The sequence below is a fragment of the Oncorhynchus keta genome, unplaced genomic scaffold, assembly GCF_023373465.1.
Source record: "Oncorhynchus keta strain PuntledgeMale-10-30-2019 unplaced genomic scaffold, Oket_V2 Un_contig_26480_pilon_pilon, whole genome shotgun sequence".
In the NCBI taxonomy this organism is placed as follows: Eukaryota; Metazoa; Chordata; class Actinopteri; order Salmoniformes; family Salmonidae; genus Oncorhynchus; species Oncorhynchus keta.
The window spans coordinates 16,530-42,259 of record NW_026284992.1 but is presented as its reverse complement, the minus strand read 5'-3'; the positions used below and the strand labels follow the sequence as shown (position 1 = coordinate 42,259).

At 41.7% G+C, this 25,730-nt stretch overlaps 1 protein-coding gene across 2 annotated transcripts; it reads right to left on the bottom strand.

Moving 5' to 3' along the window:
* Positions 1-661: 661 nt before the first annotated feature.
* On the bottom strand, positions 662-1,817 carry LOC127922631 (protein rtoA-like). Of its 2 annotated transcripts, XM_052506445.1 has the most exons (3): positions 1,601-1,817; positions 1,337-1,567; positions 662-1,237 (listed from the first exon to the last, which is right to left on the bottom strand). In XM_052506445.1, exons 1-3 carry the CDS (start codon positions 1,815-1,817, stop codon positions 1,101-1,103), a joined length of 585 nt encoding a protein of 194 aa, XP_052362405.1. In that variant the 3' UTR covers positions 662-1,100. The 2 variants fall into 2 exon arrangements, with proteins under 2 accessions (XP_052362405.1, XP_052362404.1); XM_052506444.1 differs by having other exon boundaries at positions 662-1,567.
* Between the last annotated feature and the right edge of the window lie 23,913 nt (positions 1,818-25,730).

Sequence of the window (25,730 nt, the reverse complement as noted above, 5' to 3'; positions counted from 1 at the left end):
TTGTGAACGTTTACTAAAACAGGTTTTCTTTCAAAAATAACTTTCCGGTACAAGGTAACGTCCACAGTGTGTACACATATCTGCCTCTGTCAGGCCTGCAGCCTGTTTTAACCTGAGACATTCAGTGCTTTAATAACAGTGCTATAATTAGCCTAGCATAGTTTAGCGCTAGCCAGTGTTAGTCGACACCCCATTCAGCATAGTGACTAAAACTGCTGTAGGGGCTTAGCGGTTAGCATTAGCCATTAGCTAGCTGTCATGCTAAGCTAGTGACAGGGGGTAGATACTTGACACCCCCTCCACCCCATCTTGCATTCTCACACACACATACATACAGGACATAGTGTACACACACACACACACACACACACACTCTTATACTCACTCACTCACTCACTCACTCACTCACTCACTCACTCACTCACTCACTCACTCACTCACTCACAGACAGGCAGACATACACTCATATACACCTCCCTGTAAATGTGCTGACACACACACACACACACACACTCACACACTCTTATACATACTCACTCACACTCAATCACTCACTCACAGACAGGCAGACATACACTCATATACACCTCCCTGTAAATGTGCTGTCACACACGCACGCACGCACGCACGCGCACACACACACACACACACACAGCTGTCATGTACATCTCCTTGTAAATGTCCCAGCCTTTGGCAGGGTTTTCCCCACAGACACACACCTCCCCTCCCTGTGAAGGTGAGCCTCCCTACCCCTCACTTTGGTAGTTAACTCAGCCTCCCTCCCCCTCACTTTGGTAGTTAACTCAGCCTCCCTCCCCCTCACTTTGGTAGTTAACTCAGCCTGCCTCCCCCTCACTTTGGTAGTTAACTCAGCCTCCCTCCCCCTCACTTTGGTAGTTAACTCAGCCTGCCTCCCCCTCACTTTGGTAGTTAACTCAGCCTGCCTCCCCCTCACTTTGGTAGTTAACTCAGCCTGCCTCCCCCTCACTTTGGTAGTTAACTCAGCCTCCCTCCCCCTCACTTTGGTAGTTAACTCAGCCTCCCTCCCCCTCACTTTGGTAGTTAACTCAGCCTCCCTCCCCCTCACTTTGGTAGTTAACTCAGCCTGTGTTCGTTATAGAGCCCGTGGTTTCAGTACCTGTGTTCGTTATAGAGCCCATGGTTTCAGTACCTGTGTTCATTATAGAGCCCATGGTTTCAGTACCTGTGTTCACAATAGAGCCCATGGTTTCAGTACCTGTGTTCGTTATAGAGCCCGTGGTTTCAGTACCTGTGTTCGTTATAGAGCCCATGGTTTCAGTACCTGTGTTCATTATAGAGCCCATGGTTTCAGTACCTGTGTTCACAATAGAGCCCATGGTTTCAGTACCTGTGTTCACAATAGAGCCCATGGTTTCAGTACCTGTGTTCACAATAGAGCCCATGGTTTCAGTACCTGTGTTCACAATAGAGCCCATGGTTTCAGTACCTGTGTTTATTATAGAGCCCGTGGTTTCAGTACCTGTGTTCATTATAGAGCCCATGGTTTCAGTACCTGTGTTCACAATAGAGCCCGTGGTTTCAGTACCTGTGTTCACAATAGAGCCCGTGGTTTCAGTACCTGTGTTCACAATAGAGCCCATGGTTTCAGTACCTGTGTTCACAATAGAGCCCATGGTTTCAGTACCTGTGTTCACAATAGAGCCCGTGGTTTCAGTACCTGTGTTCACAATAGAGCCCATGGTTTCAGTACCTGTGTTCACAATAGAGCCCGTGGTTTCAGTACCTGTGTTCACAATAGAGCCCGTGGTTTCAGTACCTGTGTTCATTGAGAACATTGTTTCAGTGCCTGTTCGTTATAGAGACCATTGTTTAAGTACCTGTGTTTGTTACAGAGCCCGTGGTTTCAGTACCTGTGTTCATTATAGACCCAGTAGATAAAGCTGTGGATATATTACTCTGGTGTGTGTGTGTGTGTGTGTGTGTGTAGATCCCAGTGCTAGCCGGTCCTCCTCAGAGGAGAGGATCAACCATGAAACATCGGATCTAGAGAGAAGACTCAGCATGCTGTCTCACAGCAGTAGACAGAGCAGTACAGGTAATCAATCAATACCATAATCCACCAATCAATGGTAATCCCTGCAGTTAAACTTTGCAGCTCAGTTATAGAGCATGGCGCTTGTAACGCCAGGTAGTGGCTCGATTCCCCGGGACCAACCATACGTAGAATGTATGCACACATGACTGTAAGTCGCTTGGATAAAAGCGCTTGCTAAATGGCATATATTATTATATTATATTATCAATAAACGGCGTAGTTCACTATTTTATCAATCAATCAATCAATCAATTCACTTAAATCTTAAATCAGTTTACTCACTGACCTTGATCAATCAATCAGTCAGCTAATCAATAATATGCCCTTTCCCAGCCTCCACCTCCAGTTACAGCACCTCCATTGCCGGGACCCACCGCAGCAGTATCTCTTCCTCTTCCTCCAGCCAATCAGACGCCAGCTACGGAAGCCACTTCCCTTTATGGCCAGGCCAAACGCCCCACTTCCTCAACCGAGACCCTGTCGGCCCCTCCCCCACTGCGAGGTCCTCGACCAATCTGGACGAGGATCTCTGTAACGCTGTCATGAACCGCACTCCTTTTCAAACCGCTTCTTCCCACCTTCGCAGTCTCCACGACAGCGGGCGCCAAAGCTCGTGGACAGCGGGATAGGCGCCCACGACCAGCAGCCAATCGTCTTACTCTGGGAGCTTCTCTTCCTGTACGGGCAGCCTGGACACAGCCAGTCAGGAGGAGGGGAGGAGTTTGGGTCTGTCCTTAGTCTACCTCCCCCTCTTCTCTCTCTGCCTCCTCTTTCTCTCCCTCCCCTCCTCCCTCTCTACCTCCTCCTCCTCCACCCAGTCTACCTCCTCCACCTCCTCCTCTGTCCTTAAGGACCCCTGAGCCCGGCCCTCTCTCCCCCTACTCTGACTCCTGCCTCCCGTCTTGCTCCTCCTCCTCCAGGACTAGTGGTTGTAGCTCTGGCGCCCCGTGGTGTCAGAGTGAAATTCTCAGGCACCCAGCCTTCTCAGACTACAGTATGACAGCCCCAGGAACCTCCTGCCTGGCGCCCAGGGTCACTCCCACCCCAGGGAGGAGCACCCCGAACTGGGCAGGGACAGGCGGCTCGGTGGGGAAGGACAGATCCAGGGCATGAGTGTCCTTCCTTCCTTCCACCCACTGAGGCCTCTCCCAGTGGGTAGAGACCTGAGGCAGGCCCATAGAAAGTCCCCTGTGCTGGAGCAGTGAGAGGGCGCCCCCTGTGGACAGTGGTGATCGGTGCAGCATCATGTCCATCGGCTCACACCCCAGACCTCTGCTGTTACCTGGCTGTCCAGTGTGTGGAGGAGCACTTGAGTAATAACTCTGGACACCTAATAGTTATTAGTACTAATGGATTCCTCGGCTTCATTTGGCTCCATGTCTGACTTTAATTTATTCAGTGTTTTATTCATTTTTAACCTTTTATTTTAACAAGGCAAGTCGGTTAGAACAAATTCTTATTTACAATGACGGCCAACCGGGGAACAGTGGGTTTAATTGTCTTGTTCAGGGGCAGAACGACTTTCCCAGCTCGAAGGGATTTGATCGAGCAACGTTGGAGTTATAGCTCAACGCTCTAACCACTAGGCAACCTGCCGCCTCTACGCTCTAACCACTAGGCAACCTGCCGCCTCTACGCTCTAACCACTAGGCTACCTGCCGCCTCTACGCTCTAACCACTAGGCAACCTGCCGCCTCTACGCTCTAACCACTAGGCTACCTGCCGCCTCTACGCTCTAACCACTAGGCTACCTGCCGCCTCTACACTCTAACCACTAGGCTACCTGCCGCCTCTACGCTCTAACCACTAGGCTACCTGCCTCCTCTACACTCTAACCACTAGGCTACCTGCCGCCTCTACGCTCTAACCACTAGGCTACCTGCCTCCTCTACGCTCTAACCACTAGGCTACCTGCCTCCTCTACACTCTAACCACTAGGCTACCTGCCGCCTCTACGCTCTAACCACTAGGCTACCTGCCTCCTCTACACTCTAACCACTAGTCTACCTGCCGCCTCTACACTCTAACCACTAGGCAACCTGCCGCCTCTACACTCTAACCACTAGGCTACCTGCCGCCTCTACACTCTAACCACTAGGCTACCTGCCGCCTCTACGCTCTAACCACTAGGCTACCTGCCTCCTCTACACTCTAACCACTAGTCTACCTGCCTCCTCTACACTCTAACCACTAGGCTACCTGCCTCCTCTACACTCTAACCACTAGTCTACCTGCCTCCTCTACACTCTAACCACTAGTCTTGTTTAACTAGCGTAGCACAGTGTTATGTTGTTTAACTAGCGTAGCACAGTGTTATGTTGTTTAACTAGCGTAGCACAGTGTTATGTTGTTTAACTAGCGTAGCACAGTGATATGATGTTTAACTAGCGTAGCACAGTGTTATGTTGTTTAACTAGCGTAGCACAGTGATACGTTGTTTAACTAGCGTAGCACAGTGATACGTTGTTTAACTAGCGTAGCACAGTGTTATGATGTTTAACTAGCGTAGCACAGTGTTATGATGTTTAACTAGCGTAGCACAGTGTTATGTTGTTTAACTAGCGTAGCACAGTGTTATGTTGTTTAACTAGCGTAGCACAGTGTTATGTTGTTTATCTAGCGTAGCACAGTGTTATGATGTTTAACTAGCGTAGCACAGTGTTATGATGTTTAACTAGCGTAGCACAGTGTTATGATGTTTAACTAGCGTATCACAGTGTTATGTTGTTTAACTAGCGTAGCACAGTGATATGTTGTTTAACTAGCGTAGCACAGTGTTATGTTGTTTAACTGGCGTAGCACAGTGTTATGTTTACCTAGCGTAGCACAGTGTTATGTTTACTCTAGCGTAGCACAGTGTTATGTTGTTTACCTAGCGTAGCACAGTGTTATGTTGTTTACCTAGCGTAGCACAGTGTTATGTTGTTTAACTAGCGTAGCACAGCGTAGCACAGTGTTATGTTGTTTAACTAGCGTAGCACAGTGTTATGTTGTTTAACTAGCGTAGCACAGTGATATGATGTTTAACTAGCGTAGCACAGTGTTATGTTGTTTAACTAGCGTAGCACAGTGATACGTTGTTTATCTAGCGTAGCACAGTGTTATGATGTTTAACTAGCGTAGCACAGTGTTATGATGTTTAACTAGCGTAGCACAGTGTTATGATGTTTAACTAGCGTAGCACAGTGTTATGTTGTTTAACTAGCGTAGCACAGTGTTATGATGTTTAACTAGCGTAGCACAGTGTTATGTTGTTTATCTAGCGTAGCACAGTGTTATGATGTTTAACTAGCGTAGCACAGTGTTATGTTTACCTAGCGTAGCACAGTGTTATGTTGTTTACCTAGCGTAGCACAGTGTTATGTTGTTTAACTAGCGTAGCACAGCGTAGCACAGTGTTATGTTGTTTAACTAGCGTAGCACAGTGTTATGTTGTTTAACTAGCGTAGCACAGTGATATGATGTTTAACTAGCGTAGCACAGTGATACGTTGTTTATCTAGCGTAGCACAGTGTTATGATGTTTAACTAGCGTAGCACAGTGTTATGATGTTTAACTAGCGTAGCACAGTGTTATGATGTTTAACTAGCGTAGCACAGTGTTATGTTGTTTAACTAGCGTAGCACAGTGTTATGATGTTTAACTAGCGTAGCACAGTGTTATGTTGTTTATCTAGCGTAGCACAGTGTTAATGATGTTTAACTAGCGTAGCACAGTGTTATGATGTTTAACTAGCGTAGCACAGTGTTATGTTTAACTAGCGTAGCACAGTGTTATGATGTTTAACTAGCGTAGCACAGTGATATGATGTTTAACTAGCGTAGCACAGTGTTATGTTGTTTAACTAGCGTAGCACAGTGTTATGTTGTTTAACTAGCGTAGCACAGTGTTATGTTGTTTAACTAGCGTAGCACAGTGTTATGTTGTTTAACTAGCGTAGCACAGTGTTATGTTGTTTATCTAGCGTAGCACAGTGTTATGATGTTTAACTAGCGTAGCACAGTGTTATGTTGTTTAACTAGCGTAGCACAGTGTTATGTTGTTTAACTAGCGTAGCACAGTGTTATGTTGTTTACCTAGCGTAGCACAGTGATATGTTGTTTAACTAGCGTAGCACAGTGTTATGTTGTTTACCTAGCGTAGCACAGTGATATGTTGTTTAACTAGCGTAGCACAGTGTTATGTTGTTTAACTAGCGTAGCACAGTGTTATGTTGTTTAACTAGCGTAGCACAGTGTTATGTTGTTTAACTAGCGTAGCACAGTGTTATGTTGTTTATCTAGCGTAGCACAGTGTTATGATGTTTAACTAGCGTAGCACAGTGTTATGTTGTTTAACTAGCGTAGCACAGTGTTATGTTGTTTAACTAGCGTAGCACAGTGATATGTTGTTTAACTAGCGTAGCACAGTGTTATGTTTAACTAGCGTAGCGAGAGGGAGAAAAGGAGACAGAGGGAGACGGCGAAAATGAGACAGGGAGAGAGTGAAAGGGAGAGGGAGAGAGACAGTCTTAGCTAACACCTGGAGGATAACGGCCAGAACGAAAACAATAAAACATGCTGTTCTGATCAAAACCCTCCCGAAAGAGATGCAGCATCCCTCCTGTGTCTGAAGACTTAACCCTCCTGAAAGAGATGCAGCATCCCTCCTGTGTCTGAAGACTTAACCCTCCTGAAAGAGATGCAGCATCCCTCCTGTGTCTGAAGACTTAACCCTCCTGAAAGAGATGCAGCATCCCTCCTGTGTCTGAAGACTTAACCCTCCTGAAAGAGATGCAGCATCCCTCCTGTGTCTGAAGACTTAACCCTCCTTAAAGAGATGCAGCATCCCTCCTGTGTCTGAAGACTTAACCCTCCTTAAAGAGATGCAGCATCCCTCCAGTGTCTGAAGACTTAACCCTCCCGAAAGAGATGCAGCATCCCTCCGCTGACTGTCTGTCCTCACCAAAACTCCCTCTTCACCTCCCTGTTCTGTTTGACAAGACAATAAGTTGTCCTTCTGTCTCATTTACATTCAGCACGTTGTTGTCTGGCTGTGAACGTGTCTATTTCATCACTATGACCAGACCGGGTTCAAATTCTATTTGAAATCTTTCAAATACTTTGATTGTTAGCTCTAGTCTGCCTAATGGGCGGGGTTTGCCGTTTTGGGACTATCCCATTGGTCCATTATTCCAGGCGCAACTTAAGCAAACACGGATCAAGTATTTGAAATGATTTCGAATAGTATTTGAACCCATGTCTGTTGACCACCATGGCTGTTGTTTTAACCCCCACCTCCCTCATCCGTTTCTCCACCCATCCAGAGTCATCATCCCTGTGTAGATCACAACTACATTACCCATGAGCAATGGTTCTCAGCTAGAAAGAGACATGTTACGCAGGTAAGATGACCCGTTGTGTGGTTATTGACAGTCGGGGCAACGATACTTTCAGTTTTTTTTTGCCAACTTTTAACTAATACCTATTACTTTTTTTTTTTTTTTTACCTTTATTTAACCAGGCAAATGACGGTCTAGGAACCACTGTTAACTGCCTTGTTCAGGGGCAGAACGACAGATTTGTACCTTATCAGCTCGGGGATTTGAACTTGCAACCTTTCGGTTACTAGTCCAATGCTCTAACCACTAGGCTACCCTGCCGCCCCATGCTGACTACACCGGCCACACCCGTGCGCCATCGCTCGCCTGTTGAGTTTGTCCATCCACAGCAGACACGATCAGGAACTGCAGGGTAGATGTATCAAAACCAACTATATTAATTTGGGGACAGGTCGAAACGCCATATAAACATTCCATGGACATTTAGCTAGCTAGCTCGCTGTTGCTAGCTAATTTGTCCTGAGGATCTAAACATTCCATGGACATTTAGCTAGCTAGCTCGCTGTTGCTAGCTAATTTGTCCTTTTTAGCTAGCTCGCTGTTGCTAGCTAATTTGTCCTGGGGATCTAAACATTCCATGGACATTTAGCTAGCTAGCTCGCTGTTGCTAGCTAATTTGTCCTGGGATCTAAACATTCCATGGACATTTAGCTAGCTAGCTCGCTGTTGCTAGCTAATTTGTCCTGAGGATCTAAACATTCCATGGACATTTAGCTAGCTAGCTCGCTGTTGCTAGCTAATTTGTCCTGGGGATCTAAACATTCCATGGACATTTAGCTAGCTAGCTCGCTGTTGCTAGGTAATTTGTCCTGGGATCTAAACATTCCATGGACATTTAGCTAGCTAGCTCGCTGTTGCTAGCTAATTTGTCCTGGGGATCTAAACATTCCATGGACATTTAGCTAGCTAGCTCGCTGTTGCTAGCTAATTTGTCCTGGGATCTAAACATTCCATGGACATTTAGCTAGCTAGCTCGCTGTTGCTAGCTAATTTGTCCTGGGATCTAAACATTCCATGGACATTTAGCTAGCTAGCTAATTTGTCCTTTTTAGCTAGCTCGCTGTTGCTAGCTAATTTGTCCTGGGGATCTAAACATTCCATGGACATTTAGCTAGCTAGCTCACTGTTGCTAGCTAATTTGTCCTGGGATCTAAACATTCCATGGACATTTAGCTAGCTAGCTCGCTGTTGCTAGCTAATTTGTCCTGGGGATCTAAACATTCCATGGACATTTAGCTAGCTAGCTCGCTGTTGCTAGCTAATTTGTCCTGGGATCTAAACATTCCATGGACATTTAGCTAGCTAGCTCGCTGTTGCTAGCTAATTTGTCCTTTTTAGCTAGCTCACTGTTGCTAGCTAATTTGTCCTGGGATCTAAACATTCCATGGACATTTAGCTAGCTAGCTCGCTGTTGCTAGCTAATTTGTCCTTTTTAGCTAGCTCGCTGTTGCTAGCTAATTTGTCCTGAGGATCTAAACATTCCATGGACATTTAGCTAGCTAGCTCGCTGTTGCTAGCTAATTTGTCCTTTTTAGCTAGCTCGCTGTTGCTAGCTAATTTGTCCTGGGATCTAAACATTCCATGGACATTTAGCTAGCTAGCTCGCTGTTGCTAGCTAATTTGTCCTTTTTAGCTAGCTCGCTGTTGCTAGCTAATTTGTCCTGAGATCTAAACATTGTGTTGTTATTTCACCTGAAATGTCCTTTTTATTTTATAGATCTTTGTAGAATATTGACCCATTTTGAGTCACAGAAAATGGTGTGTTCTCTACTCTACTGTTCCTGTTCAGGGAACAGGGGAAACCTACACCGAACACAAATATAAACGCAACATGCAACACATCTACTGAGTTACAGTTCACATGAGGAAATCAGCCCATTTAAATAAATAAATTAGAGCCTAATCTATAGATTGCACATGACTGGGCAGGTGGAAGGGGCACCATCACAGGGGAGTCAGGCCCCAGAAAAGGGCTTTATTACATACAGATATGAAACATGGGAACAACACTTTACGTTTATATTTTTTGTTCAGCGTAGTTATTTTCTAGTAATCTCTCCTAGTTGAGTCTTCTTCTTCTTCTGTGGATTTTATATGGTGGGTTGGCAACCAACTTTAAAGTTGTGTTACCACCACCAACTGGACTGGAGTGTGGACCTCAGCTCATCTTCCAATCACCCATGTGTGGGTATTTGCTCCTCTAAACCAATGAGGAGATGGGAGAGGCGGGACTTGTCAAGCATCACAAGTAGAACCAAGTTCTATTTTTAGCGTCGGGCTACGCAGCGAACGGTGAAGGGTGCAATGATTGAATAACATGTAGGTGTACGTTTATTTTACAACGCTCACGCACGCTGACGCGAGAGGTGTAGTCAGCTTGGTGTAGTCAGCTTGGTGTAGTCAGTCTGTTAGTAGTTGGTGTAGTCAGCTTGGTGTAGTCAGTCTGTTAGTAGTCCTGTATGGATCAGTTGGTAGAGCTTGGTGTAGTCAGTATGTTAGTAGTTGGTGTAGTCAGCTTGGTGTAGTCAGCTTGGTGTAGTCAGCTTGGTGTAGTCAGCTTGGTGTAGTCAGTCTGTTAGTAGTTGGTGTAGTCAGCTTGGTGTAGTCAGTCTATTATTAGTCCTGTATGGATCAGTTGGTAGAGCTTGGTGTAGTCAGTATGTTAGTAGTTGGTGTAGTCAGCAGTGTCGTCAGCTTAGTGTAGTCAGTCTGTTAGTAGTTGGGTGTAGTCAGCGGTGTAGTCAGTCTGTTAGTAGTTGGTGTAGTCAGCTTGGTGTAGTCAGTCTGTTAGTAGTTGGTGTAGTCAGCTTGCGTAGTCAGCTTGGGGTAAAGTCAGCTTGGTGTAGTCAGTATGTTAGTAGTTGGTGTAGTCAGCTTGGTGTAGTCAGTATGTTAGTAGTTAGGTGTCGCTCAGCTTGGTGTCGTCAGCCTATGTAGTCAGTATGTTAGTAGTTGGTGTAGTCAGCTTGGTGTGTAGTCAGTATGTTAGTAGTTGGTATCGTCAGCTTGGTGTCGTCAGCTTGGTGTAGTCAGTATGTTAGTAGTTGGTGTAGTCAGCTTGGTGTAGTCCGTCTGTTAGTAGTTGGTGTAGTCAGCTTGGTGTAGTCAGCTTGGTGTCGTCAGCTTGGTGTAGTCAGTCTGTTAGTAGTTGGTGTAGTCAGCTTGGTGTAGTCAGTATGTTAGTAGTTGGTGTAGTCAGTCTGTTAGTAGTTGGTGTAGTCAGCTTGGTGTAGTCAGTATGTTAGTAGTTGGTGTAGTCAGCTTGGTGTAGTCAGTATGTTAGTCAGCTTGGTGTAGTCAGCTTGGTGTAGTCAGTCTGTTAGTAGTTGGTGTAGTCAGCTTGGTGTCGTCAGCATGGTGTAGTCAGCTTGGTGTAGTCAGTATGTTAGTAGATGGTGTAGTCAGCTTGGTGTAGTCAGTATGTTAGTAGTTGGTGTAGTCAGTTTGGTGTCGTCAGCTTGGTGTAGTCAGTCTGTTAGTAGTTGGTGTCGTCAGCTTGGTGTCGTCAGCTTGGTGTAGTCAGTCTGTTAGTAGTTGGTGTAGTCAGCTTGGTGTAGTCAGTCTGTTAGTAGTTGGTGTAGTCAGCTTGGTGTAGTCAGTCTGTTAGTAGTTGGTGTAGTCAGCTTGGTGTAGTCAGTCTGTTAGTAGTTGGTGTAGTCAGCTTGGTGTAGTCAGTCTGTTAGTAGTTGGTGTAGTCAGCTTGGTGTAGTCAGTATGTTAGTAGTTGGTGTAGTCAGCTTGGTGTAGTCAGTCTGTTAGTAGTTGGTGTCGTCAGCTTGGTGTAGTCAGTCTGTTAGTAGTTGGTGTCGTCAGCTTGGTGTAGTCTGTTAGTAGTTGGTGTAGTCAGCTTGGTGTAGTCAGTCTGTTAGTAGTTGGTGTCAGTCAGCATGGTGTAGTCAGCTTGGTGTAGTCAGTCTGTTAGTAGTTGTAGTCAGTTTGGTGTAGTCAGTCTGTTAGTAGTTATCCTGTATGGATCAGTTGGTAGAGCTTGGTGTAGTCAGCTTGGTGTAGTCAGCTTGGTGTAGTCAGTGTGTTAGTAGTCCTGTATGGTTCAGTTGGTAGAGCTTGGTGTAGTCAGTTTGGTGTAGTCAGTGTGTTAGTAGTCCTGTATGGTTCAGTTAGTAGAGCTTGGTGTAGTCAGCTTGGTGTAGTCCAGTGTGTTAATAGTTTATCCTGTATGGATCAGTTTGTGTAGAGCTTGCAACACCAGGGTTGTGGGTTCGATTCCCGGGGCCAGCCATATGTCAAATATATCCAGCATGACTGTCAGTTGCTTTTGAATAAAAGCTGCCATAAAGTGGAGTATTATTATGTTTTGAAAAGGTTCCTCTTTTCATCTCTGCTGTGGAAATGACGAAGTGTGAAATATTTATTTACCATTTATTTCCTTGCCTTTTCTTTTTCACATCTTTAACCTTCCCCTCTGACCAAACAACACCTTCGTGTCTCAAAACGGCACCTTATTCCCTACATAGTACCTATTGTCCTGGTTGGAAGTATTGCACTTCATAGGGAATAGGGTTTCGTTTGGAACAGAGAACACAGTGTGTTCCCTCCTCCCGGCTGCTGAGCACTGAGAACTCATTAGATTAGCAGTCCTCACACCTCACCGTACTAATCAGATTAGCAGTCCTCACACCTCACCGTACTAATCAGATTAGCAGTCCTCACACCTCACCGTACTAATCAGATTAGCAGTCATCAACGAGAACCTGTCAAACTCTGTGTCCTGTCAATAGAAGACAACTGATAGAAGAAGAGCAATGCCGTGGGTTTTTAATAACCAAATCAGACCTGAAGAAAAAAAAGAGAGAATAGAGAGGGGGAGAGTGTGTGTTGTATTATAGTATAATGTGGTGTAGTATAATGTATTGTAGTATGATGTATTGTAGTATAATGTGTTGTAGTATGATGTATTGTAGTATAATGTGCTGTAGTATAATATATTGTTTAATATTTGTATTGTAGTATAATGTATTGTAGTTGAATGTATTGTAGTATAATGTGTTGTAGTATAATATATTGTAGTATGTGTTGTAGTATAATGTATTGTAGTTGAATGTATTGTAGTATAATGTGCTGTAGTATAATGTATTGTATTGTAGTTTAATGTATTGTATTGTAGTTTAATGTATTGTATTGTAGTTTAATGTGTTGTAGTATAATGTGTTGTAGTTTAATGTATTGTATTGTAGTTTAATGTATTGTATTGTAGTTTAATGTGTTGTAGTATAATGTGTTGTAGTATAATGTATTGTATTGTAGTATAATGTGTTGTAGTATAATGTGTTGTAGTTTAATGTATTGTATTGTAGTATAATGTGTTGTAGTTTAATGTATTGTATTGTAGTTTAATGTATTGTATTGTAGTATAATGTATTGTATTGTAGTATAATGTATTGTATTGTAGTATAATGTGTTGTAGTATAATGTATTGTATTGTAGTATAATGTATTTTAATGTATTGTATTGTAGTTTAATGTATTGTATTGTAGTTTAATGTATTGTATTGTAGTATAATGTGTTGTAGTATAATGTATTGTATTGTAGTGTAATGTATTGTAGTATAATGTGTTGTAGTATAATGTGTTGTAGTTTAATGTATTGTATTGTAGTATAATGTGTTGTAGTATAATGTATTGTATTGTAGTGTAATGTATTGTAGTATAATGTGTTGTAGTATAATGTGCTGTAGTATAATGTATTGTATTGTAGTTTAATGTATTGTATTGTAGTTTAATGTATTGTATTGTAGTTTAATGTGTTGTAGTATAATGTATTGTAGTATAATGTGTTGTAGTTTAATGTATTGTATTGTAGTATAATGTATTGTAGTATAATGTGTTGTAGTATAATATATTGTAGTATAATGTATTGTATTGTAGTATAATGTATTGTAGTATAATGTATTGTATTGTAGTATAATGTATTGTATTGTAGTTTAATGTATTGCATTGTAGTATAATGTATTGTAGTATAATGTGTTGTAGTATAATATATTGTATTATAGTATAATATGTGTATTGTATTTTAATGTGTTGTAGTATAATGTGCTGTAGTATAATGTGTTGTAGTTTAAAGTATTGAATTGTAGTATAATGTATTGTATTGTAGTATAATGTATTGTATTGTAGTTTAATGTATTGTAGTATAATATGTGTATTACTTAATGGTTAATATATTGTGAAGTATAATGTATTTATATAATTTAAATGTATATTATAGTATATCTGTAAAATATAATATATTATGTCCTGGATAATATATTATGTATAATGTGACTTGGCTATAATATATTATGTTATAGTATAATGTATATTGTAATGTAGTTTTAATTTATTGTAAATATAATCTTCATAGTTTAAAGTATTGGTCTGTAACAATATAATATATACGAAAACATAAATGTATTATATTGTAGTTTAATATTATAATTTATGTGTATAAAATATAATACTGTTGCGTATAATATTGTAGTTGAATGTATTGTATTGTAGTTGAATGTATTGTATTGTAGTATAATGTGCTGTAGTATAATGTATTGTATTGTAGTTTAATGTATTGTATTGTAGTTTAATGTGTTGTAGTATAATTTATTGTATTGTAGTATAATGCGTTGTAGTTTAATTGTATTGTATTGTAGTTTAATGTATTGTATTGTAGTATAATGTGTTGTAGTATAATGTATTGTATTGTAGTATAATGTATTGTATTGTAGTATAATGTGTTGTAGTATAATGTGTTGTAGCTTTAATGTGTTGTAGTTTAATGTGGTTGTAATGTATTGTATTGTAGTTTAATGTATTGTAGTATAATGTATTGTATTGTAGTATAATGTATTGTATTGTAGTATAAATGTATTGTATTGTAGTATAATGTGTTGTAGTATATTGTATTGTAGATTAATGTGTTGCTAGTATAATGTATTGTATTGTAGTATAATGTATTTTAATGTATTGTATTGTAGTTTAATGTATTGTATTGTAGTTTAATGTGTTGTAGTATAATGTGTTGTAGTATAATGTATTGTATTGTAATGTAGTATAATGTATTGTATTGTAGTGTAATGTGTTGTAGTATATTGTATTGTAGATTAATGTGTTGTAGTATAATGTATTGTATTGTAGTATAATGTATTTTAATGTATTGTATTGTAGTTTAATGTATTGTATTGTAGTTTAATGTGTTGTAGTATAATGTGTTGTAGTTTAATGTATTGTATTGTATTGTAGTATAATGTATTGTATTGTAGTGTAATGTGTTGTAGTATAATGTGTTGTAGTTTAATGTATTGTATTGTAGTATAATGTATTGTAGTATAATGTGTTGTAGTATAATATATTGTAGTATAATGTATTGTATTGTAGTATAATGTGTTGTAGTATAATGTATTGTATTGTAGTTTAATGTATATAGTATAATATATTGTAGTATAATGTATTGTATTGTAGTATAATGTATTGTATTGTAGTATAATGTATTGTATTGTAGTATAATGTATTGTAGTATAATGTGTTGTAGTATAATGTGCTGTAGTATAATGTGTTGTAGTTTAAAAGTATTGTAGTATAATGTATTGTAGTATAATGTGTTGTAGTATAATGTATTGTATTGTAGTTTAATGTATTGTAGTATAATATATTGTAGTATAATGTATTGTATTGTAGTATAATGTATTGTATTGTATTTTAATGTGTTGTAGTATGTGTTGTAGTATAATGTGCTGTAGTATAATGTGTTGTAGTTTAATGTATTGTATTGTAGTTTAATGTATTGTAGTATAATGTATTGTATTGTAGTTTAATGTATTGTAGTATAATGTGTTGTAGTTTAATGTATTGTATGTAGTATAATGTGTTGTAGTATCATATATTGTAGTATAATGTATTGTATTGTAGTATAATGTATTGTAGTATAATGTATTGTATTGTAGTATAATGTATTGTAATGTAGTTTAATGTATTGTAGTATAATGTGTTGTAGTTTAAAATATTGAATTGTAGTATAATGTATTGTATTGTAGTATAATGTATTGTATTGTAGTTTAATGTATTGTAGTATAATGTGTTGTAGTATAATGTATTCTAGTATAATGAATTGTATTGTAGTATAATGTATTCTAGTATAATGAATTGTATTGTAGTATAATGTATTGTAGTTGAATGTATTGTAGTTTAATGTGTTGTAGTATAATTTATTGTATTGTAGTATAATGTATTGTATTGTAGTATAATGTGTGTTGTAGTATAATGTATTGTATTGTAGTTTAATGTGTTGTAGTATAATGTGTTTGTAGTATAATGTGTTGTAGTATAATGTATTGTATTGTAGTGTGTTTGTAGTTTAATGTATTGTATTGTAGTTTAATGTATTGTATTGTAGTATAATGTATTGTATTGTAGTATAATGTGTTGTAGTATATTGTATTGTAGTATAATGTGTTGTAGTATAATGTATTGTATTGTAGTATAATGTATTGTAGTTTAATGTATTGTATTGTAGTTTAATGTATTGTATTGTAGTGTAATGTATTGTAGTATAATGTTTGTAGTTTAATGTATTGTATTGTATTGTAGTATAATGTATTGTATTGTAGTGTAATGTGTTGTAGTATAATGTGTTGTAGTTTAATGTATTATTGTAGTATAATGTATTTAGTATAATGTGTTGTAGTATAAATATATTGTAGTATAATGTATTGTATTGTAGTATAATGTATTGTAGTATAATGTGTTGTAGTATATTGTATTGTAGTATAATGTATTGTATTGTAGTTTAATGTATTGTAGTTTTTAATGTATTGCATTGTAGTATAATGTATTGTAGTATAATGTGTTGTAGTATAATGTATTGTATTGTAGTTTAATGTATTGTAGTATAATATATTGTAGTATAATGTATTGTATTGTAGTATAATGTATTGTATTGTAGTATAATGTATTGTATTGTATTTTAATGTGTTGTAGTATGTGTTGTAGTATAATGTGCTGTAGTATAAAAGTATTGAATTGTAGTATAATGTATTGTAGTATAATGCTTGTATTGTAGTTTAATGTATTGTAGTATAAATGTGTTGTAGTTTAATATGTATTGTATTGTAGTATAATGTATTGTAGTATAATGTGTTGTAGTATAATATATTGTAGTATAATGTATTATATTGTAGTATAATGTATTGTAGTATAATGTATTGTAGTATAATGTGTTGTAGTATAATGTATTGTATTGTAGTATAATGTATTGTATTGTAGTTTAATGTATTGTAGTTTAATGTATTGCATTGTAGTATAATGTATTGTATTAAAGTATAATGTATTGTATTATATATAATGTATTGTATTGTGATATAATACTGTATTGTAGTTTAATGTATTGTAGTATAATACCTTCTATATAATGTATTGTATTGTAGTATAATGTAGTTTAATGTATTGTAGTATAATGTGTTGTAGTTTAAAGTATTGAATTGTAGTATAATGTATTGTATTGTAGTTTAATGTATTGTAGTATAATGTGTTGTAGTATAATGTATTCTAGTATAATGAATTGTATTGTAGTATAATGTATTGTAGTATAATGTATTTTAAGTATAAAGTATTATAGTATAAATGTGTTGTATTATAGTGTAATGTGTTGTATTATAAAGTATTGTAGTATAATGTATTGTAGTATAATGTGTTATATAATATCATATTGTATTGTAGTATAATGTATTGTATTGTAGTATAATGTATTGTAGTATAATGTATTGTATTGTAGTATAATGTATTGTATTGTAGTTTAATGTATTGTAGTATAATGTATTCTAGTATAATGTATTGCAAAATAATGTAGTTTAATGTATTGTAGTATATGTGTTGTAGTTTAAAGTATTGAATTGTAGTATAATGTATTGTATTGTAGTATAATGTATGTATTGTAGTTTAATGTATTGTAGTATAATGTGTTGTAGTATAATGTGACCTATTGTAGTATAATGTTGTAGTATAATGTATTGTAGTATAATGTATTTTAGTATAAAGTATTATAGTATAATGTATTATAGTGTAATGTGTTGTATTATAAAGTATTGTAGTATAATGTGTTGTAGTATAATGTATTGTATTGTAGTATAATGTATTGTATTGTATAATGTATTGTATTGTAGTATAATGTATTGTATTGTAGTTTAATGTATTGTAGTATAATGTATTCTAGTATAATGTATTGTAGTATAATGTAGTTTAATGTATTGTAGTATAATGTGTTGTAGTTTAAAGTATTGAATTGTAGTATAATGTATTGTATTGTAGTATAATGTATTGTATTGTAGTTTAATGTATTGCAGTATAATGTGTTGTAGTATAATGTATTCTAGTATAATGAATGTATTGTAGTATAATGTATTGTAGTATAATGTATTGTAGTATAATGTATTTTAGCATAAAGTATTATAGTATAATGTGTTGTATTATAGTGTAATGTGTTGTATTATAAAGTATTGTAGTATAATGTATTGTAGTATAATGTGCTGTAGTATAATGTATTGTAGTATAATGTATTCTAGTATAATGTGCTGTAGTATAATGTAATGTATTGTCTAATATTTTTTCTCTTTCTGTTCCATTTTAGACAAACAGCCTTCACATTCAGGGCTTTCCCCAACACCAGGTCTGCCTGCCTGCCTGCCTCCCTCCCCTCCCTCCCCCTCCCTCCCTCCCTCCCTCCCTCCCTCCCTCCCTCCCTCCCTCCCTCCCTCCCTCCCTCCCCTCCCTCCCTCCCTCCCTCCCTCCCTCCCTCTGTCTGTCTGTGTATTTACACCATTATTCTCATGTAACATTGTAACTAAATGATATATATTCATTAACCTGTCTAATGACCTGTATATATTAATTAACCAGTCTAATGGCCTGTATATATTCATTAACCAGTCTAATGGCCTGTATATATTCATTAACAGTCTAATGCCTGTATATATTCACAACCAGTCTAATGACCTGTATATTAATTAATTAACCAGTCTAATGGCCTGTATATATATTAATTAACCTGTTGCTGATAACCTTCATTACTGCCTACATTTCAGATCCACCACCCCAATGTAGAGAGGTGGGGCGGGGGTGAGGCGGGCCTCTCTCACCCTCTAGAACCCTCCCTATTCACCCCCACCTCCCCACGGCACGATGACGCCAAGCAGACAGACCTCAGTCTCTGGGCGGTGAGAGCAATGCATCCTGGTTGTTTTATTTTTATTTTATTTTATCTGTTAAAATACCTTTTCCTGTGGACATGTCCTTTCGTCGTGTGGGTTTGAAAATACGAGTGTTGGTTGCCAATATCGCTACATCCATTAATTCAAACTTTATTTAAATGTACATTTAATGTCCTGCTCACATCATTGTATTCTGTTACTACGGTCCTGCTTCGTCTGTCTGTCTGTCATTTTCCCAGGGAGTGTCTGTCTGACTGACTGACTGTCATTCTCCCAGGGAGTGTCTGTCTGTCTGACTGACTGACTCTCTGTCATTCTCCCAGGGAGTGTCTGTCTGACTGACTCTCTGTCATTCTCCAGGGAGTGTCTGTCTGACTGACTCTCTGTCATTCTCCCAGGAGTGTCTGTCTGACTGACTCTCTGTCATTCTCCCAGGGAGTGTCTGTCTGACTGACTGACTGACTCTGTCATTCTCCCAGGGAGTGTCTGTCTGACTGACTCTCTGTCATTCTCCCAGGGAGTGTCTGTCTGACTGACTGACTGACTCTGTCATTCTCCCAGGGAGTGTCTGTCTGACTGACTCTCTGTCATTCTCCCAGGAGTGTCTGACTGTCATTCTCCCAGGGAGTGTCTGTCTGTCTGACTGACTGACTCTGTCATTCTCCCAGGGAGTGTCTGTCTGACTGACTGACTGACTCTGTCATTCTCCCAGGAGTGTCTGTCTGACTGACTGACTGTCATTCTCCAGGGGTGTCTGTCTGTCTGACTGACCCACTCTGTCATTCTCCCAGGGGTGTCTGTCTGACTGACTGACTGACTCTGCTATTTCCCAGGGAGTGTCTGTCTGACTGACTGACTGTCATTCTCCCCCAGGGGTGTCTTTCTGACTGACTCTCTTGTCATTCTCCCAGGGAGTGTCTGTCTGACTCTGTCATTCTCCAGGAGTGTCTGTCTGACTGACTGACTCTGTCATTCTCCCAGGAGTGTCTGTCTGTCATTCTCCAGGGAGTGTCTGTCTGTCTGACTGACTCTCTTGTCATTCTCCCAGGGAGTGTCTGTCTGACTGACTGACTCTGTCATTCTCCCCAGGGAGTGTCTGTCTGTCTGACTCTCTGTCATTCTCCCAGGGAGTGTCTGTCTGACTCTCTGTCATTCTCCCAGGGAGTGTCTGTCTGACTCTCTGTCATTCTCCCAGGAGTGTCTGTCTGTCTGACTGACTCTCTGTCATTCTCCCAGGAGTGTCTGTCTAACTGACTGACTCTCTGTCATTCTCCCAGGGAGTGTCTGTCTGACTGACTGACTCTGTCATTCTCCCAGGGAGTGTCTGTCTGACTGACTCTGTCATTCTCCCAGGGAGTGTCTGTCTGACTGACTCTGTCATTCTCCCAGGGAGTGTCTGTCTGACTGACTCTGTCATTCTCCCTGGGAGTGTCTGTCTGACTGACTGACTCTGTCATTCTCCCAGGGAGTGTCTGTCTGTCTGTCATTCTCCCAGGGAGTGTCTGTCTGTCTGACTGACTCTGTCATTCTCCCAGGGAGTGTCTGTCTGTCTGACTGACTCTGTCATTCTCCCAGGGAGTGTCTGTCTGTCTGACTGTCATTCTCCCAGGGAGTGTCTGTCTGACTGACTGTCATTCTCCCAGGGAGTGTCTGTCTGTCTGACTGACTCTCTGTCATTCTCCCAGGGAGTGTCTGTCTGTCTGACTGAGTCTCTGTCATTCTCCCAGGGTGTGTCTGTCTGACTCTGTCATTCTCCCAGGGAGTGTCTGTCTGACTGACTCTCTGTCGTTCTCCCAGGGAGTGTCTGTCTGTCTGACTCTCTGTCATTCTCCCAGGGAGTGTCTGTCTGTCTGACTGACTCTCTGTCATTCTCCCAGGGAGTGTCTGTCTGTCTGACTGACTCTCTGTCATTCTCCCAGGAGTGTCTGTCTGTCTGACTGACTCTCTGTCATTCTCCCAGGGAGTGTCTGTCTGTCTGTCTGTCTGTCTGTCTGTCTGTCTGTCTGTCTGTCTCTCTGTCATTCTCCCAGGGAGTGTCTGTCTGTCTGACTCTCTGTCATTCTCCCAGGGAGTGTCTGTCTGTCTGTCTGACTCTCTGTCATTCTCCCAGGGAGTGTCTGTCTGTCTGTCTGTCTGTCTGTCTGTCTGTCTGTCTGTCTGTCTGACTCTCTGTCATTCTCCCAGGGAGTGTCTGTCTGTCTGTCTGACTCTCTGTCATTCTCCCAGGGAGTGTCTTATCTGTCTGTCTGACTCTCTGTCATTCTCCCAGGGAGTGTCTGTCTGTCTGTCTGACTCTCTGTCATTCTCACAGGGGAGTGTCTTGTCTGTCTGTCTGACTCTCTGTCATTCTCCCAGGGAGTGTCTGTCTGTCTGACTGACTCTCTGTCATTCTCCCCAGGGAGTGTCTGTCTGTCTGTCTTGACTCTCTGTCATTCTCCCAGGGAGTGTCTGTCTGTCTGTCTGACTCTCTGTCACTCTCCCAGGGAGTGTCTGTCTGTCTGACTGACTCTCTGTCATTCTCCCAGGGAGTGTCTGTCTGTCTGTCTGACTCTCTGTCATTCTCCCAGGGAGTGTCTGTCTGTCTGTCTGTCTGTCTGACTCTCTGTCATTCTCCCAGGGAGTGTCTGTCTGTCTGACTCTCTGTCATTCTCCCAGGGAGTGTCTGTCTGTCTGTCTGACTCTCTGTCATTCTCCCAGGGAGTGTCTGTCTGTCTGACTGACTCTCTGTCATTCTCCCAGGGAGTGTCTGTCTGTCTGTCTGTCTGACTCTGTCATTCTCCCAGGGAGTGTCTGTCTGTCTGACTGACTCTGTCATTCTCCCAGGGAGTGTCTGTCTGTCTGGAGTGTCTGACTCTCTGTCATTCTCCCAGGGAGTGTCTGTCTGTCTGACTGACTCTCTGTCATTCTCCCAGGGAGTGTCTGTCTGTCTGACTGACTCTCTGTCATTCTCCCAGGGAGTGTCTGTCTGTCTGACTGACTCTCTGTCATTCTCCCAGAAGTGTCTGTCTGTCTGTCTGACTCTCTGTCATTCTCCCAGGGAGTGTCTGTCTGTCTGACTCTCTGTCATTCTCCCAGGGAGTGTCTGTCTGTCTGTCTGTCTGTCTGACTCTCTGTCATTCTCCCAGGGAGTGTCTGTCTGTCTGACTGACTCTCTGTCATTCTCCCAGGGAGTGTCTGTCTGTCTGTCTGTCTGACTCTCTGTCATTCTCCCAGGGAGTGTCTGTCTGTCTGGCCGACTCTCTGTCATTCTCCCAGGGAGTGTCTGTCTGTCTGACTGACTCTCTGTCATTCTCCCAGGGAGTGTCTGTCTGTCTGACTGACTCTCTGTCATTCTCCCAGGGAGTGTCTGTCTGTCTGTCTGACTCTCTGTCATTCTCCCAGGGAGTGTCTGTCTGTCTGACTGACTCTCTGTCATTCTCCCAGGGGAGTGTCTGTCTGTCTGACTGACTCTCTGTCATTCTCCCAGGGAGTGTCTGTCTGTCTGACTGACTCTCTGTCATTCCCCAGGGAGTGTCTGTCTGTCTGACTGACTCTCTGTCATTCTCCCAGGGAGTGTCTGTCTGTCTGTCTGACTTCTGTCATTCTCCCAGGAGTGTCTGTCTGTCTGACTGACTCTCTGTCATTCTCCCAGGGAGTGTCTGTCTGTCTGTCTGACTCTCTGTCATTCTCCCAGGGAGTGTCTGTCTGTCTGACTGACTCTCTGTCATTCTCCCAGGGAGTGTCTGACTGACTCTCTGTCATTCTCCCAGGAGTGTCTGTCTGACTCTCTGTCATTCTCCCAGGAGTGTCTGTCTGACTCTCTGTCATTCTCCCAGGGAGAGTGTCTGTCTGTCTGACTGACTCTGTCATTCTCCCAGGGAGTGTCTGTCTGTCTGTCTGACTGACTCTCTGTCATTCTCCCAGGAGTGTCTGTCTGTCTGTCTGTCTGACTCTGTCATTCTCCCAGGGAGTGTCTGTCTGACTCTCTGTCATTCTCCCAGGGAGTGTCTGTCTGTCTGACTGACTCTGTCATTCTCCCAGGGAGTGTCTGTCTGTCTGTCTGACTGACTCTCTGTCATTCTCCCAGGAGTGTCTGTCTGTCTGTCTGACTCTGTCATTCTCCCAGGGAGTGTCTGTCTGTCTGACTGACTCTCTGTCATTCTCCCAGGGAGTGTCTGTCTGTCTGTCTGACTCTGTCATTCTCCAGTGAGTGTCTGTCTGTCTGTCTGACTCTGTCATTCTCCCAGGGAGTGTCTGTCTGTCTGTCTGTCTGTCTGTCTGTCTGTCTGTCTGTCTGTCTGTCTGTCTGACTCTCTGTCATTCTCCCCCAGGGAGTGTCTGTCTGTCTGTCTGACTCTCTGTCATTCTCCCAGGGAGTGTCTGTCTGTCTGTCTGTCTGTCTGACTCTCTGTCATTCTCCCAGTGAGTGTCTGTCTGTCTGTCTGACTCTCTGTCATTCCAGTGAGTGTCTGTCTGTCTGTCTGTCTGTCTGACTCTCTGTCATTCTCCCAGGGAGTGTCTGTCTGTCTGTCTGACTCTCTGTCATTCTCCCAGGGAGTGTCTGTCTGTCTGTCTGTCTGACTCTCTGTCATTCTCCCAGGGAGTGTCTGTCTGTCTGACTGACTCTCTGTCATTCTCCCAGTGAGTGTCTGTCTGTCTGTCTGTCTGACTCTCTGTCATTCTCCCAGGGAGTGTCTGTCTGTCTGTCTGTCTGTCTCTCTGTCATTCTCCCAGGGAGAATCTTTAAGTTTCCTCCGGATGCTTCTGCCATGATGATGTCATCAGTCCTGGACAGCCACCACACCGACCCCAGTGTGAACTACGTCAACATCCCCCGTTAGCCCTGCGGCTAAAGCTAACAGAGCTGGCAGAGAGCTGCTGTACATGGAGCTGGATCTACAGCCAGAGCCTCGGTGGGCCAGTTTCCACCAACATCACTACAGCGAGGTAACCCTGTGTGCCGCGCAGACTCCAGTAAGAACACCAACCCTCTCAGATGGCCATTTTAGATAGGTGTTTACCGCTCTCCATGTTGGCTCAAGTGTTTTGCTGGCAGTTTGGCTGGCTGGCAGGTTGATTGGCTGGCTGGCAGGTTGGCTGGCTGGCTGGCAGGTTGATTGGCTGGCTGGCTGGCGGGTGATTGGCTGGCTGGCGGGTTGATTGGCTGGCTGGCTGGCAGGTTGATTGGCTGGCTGGCAGGTTGGCTGGTCTGCTATCCCTTAGCTCAAATCTTGCTCTCAATCTCTATCCCAAATGGCACCCTATACCCTAAGTAGTGCACTACTTGTGGACCAGAGCCCTATGGGCCCTTTAACACTAGCCAATAGGGTGCTGTTGACTCTGGCTGTTTCCTAGCTGTCTAAAGTCCCTTTTCTCATCCCATTTCCTTAAATCCTTCAGACGTCCAATAGGTTTTGACTTTTAGTGATGCCAAGAAGACTGTGATGCTTCAACTCTTCTGTTGTAGTCTGGAGGAAATTCATTATAGACTTAGACGGGCTTAGTTACACACACACACACACACACACACACACACACACACACACACACACACACACACACACAAGAGAAGCGGTGTCAATGGGTCACCATGGAAACAGTGTAATTGGTAGAAAATCACTCATTGAATCGTCGTGCTGAACACAGGGATTTATTTAACCGCTCGGACTCGCTGCGCACAATCCTCTGCTTTATCAAATACTAAATGGGGTTTACGTCTCAATTGACACCCTATTCCCTATACAGTACACTACTTTAGACCAGGGCCCAGCACGGTGTTCTGATCCACAGTAGTGTACTATATAGGGAACAGGGCTCTTTTTGGGGATACTTTCAATATTGCTGTGGGTAATGATGGGATATTGCTGTAGGACTGTAAACCGACAGGACAGTAGATCTCCAGGAAGAGGGTTGGACTGTAAACCTACAGGACAGTAGATCTCCAGGAAGAGGGTTGGCCAGCCCTGCCCTAGTTATTGTGATGATGTTTGACACACAGGACAGTAGATCTCCAGGAAGACTGTTGGCCAGCCCTGCCCTAGTGATGATGTTTGACACACAGGACAGTAGATCTCCAGGAAGAGGGTTGGCCAGCCCTGCCCTAGTTATTGTGATGATGTTTGACACACAGGACAGTAGATCTCCAGGAAGAGGTTGGCCAGCCCTGCCTAGTTATTGTGATGATGTTTGACACACAGGACAGTAGATCTCCAGGAAGAGGGTTGGCCAGCCCTGACCTAGTTATTGTGATGATGTTTGACACACAGGACAGTAGATCTCCAGGAAGAGGGTTGGCCAGCCCTGACCTAGTTATTGTGATGATGTTTGACACACAGGACATCTCCAGGAAGACGGTTGGCCAGCCCTGACCTAGTTATTGTGATGATGTTTGACACAGGACAGTAGATCTCCAGGAAGACGGTTGGCCAGCCCTGCCCTAGTTATTGTGATGATGTTTGACACACAGGACAATAGATCTCCAGGAAGACGGTTGGCCAGCCCTGACCTAGTTATTGTGATGATGTTTGACACAGGACAGTAGATCTCCAGGAAGAGGGTTGGCCAGCCCTGACCTAGTTATTGATGATGTTTGACACACAGGACAGTAGATCTCCAGGAAGACGGTTGGCCAGCCCTGCCCTAGTTATTGTGATGATGTTTGACACAGGACAGTAGATCTCCAGGAAGACGGTTGGCCAGCCCTGCCCTAGTTATTGTGATGATGTTTGACACACAGGACAGTAGATCTCCAGGAACAGGGTTGGCCAGCCCTGCCCTAGTTATTGTGATGATGTTTGACACACAGGACAGTAGATCTCCAGGAAGAGGGTTGGCCAGCCCTGCCCTAGTTATTGTGATGATGTTTGACACCCACAGGACAGTAGATCTCCAGGAAGAGGGTTGGCCAGCCCTGCCCTAGTTATTGTGATGATGTTTGACACACACAGGACAGTAGATCTCCAGGAAGAGGGTTGGCCAGCCCTGCCCTAGTTATTGTGATGATGTTTGACACACAGGACAGTAGATCTCCAGGAAGACTGTTGGCCAGCCCTGCCCTAGTGATGATGTTTGACACACAGGACAGTAGATCTCCAGGAAGACTG

Coding starts and splice junctions, on each gene's coding strand:
- LOC127922631 (XM_052506444.1), bottom strand. CDS start 1,817: ATGTTCTCAATGAACACAGGTACTGAAACCACGGGCTCTATTGTGAAC. Junction 1,568..1,600: donor GGGCTCTATTGTGAACACAG/GTACTGAAACCA, acceptor TTGTGAACACAG/GTACTGAAACCACGGGCTCT.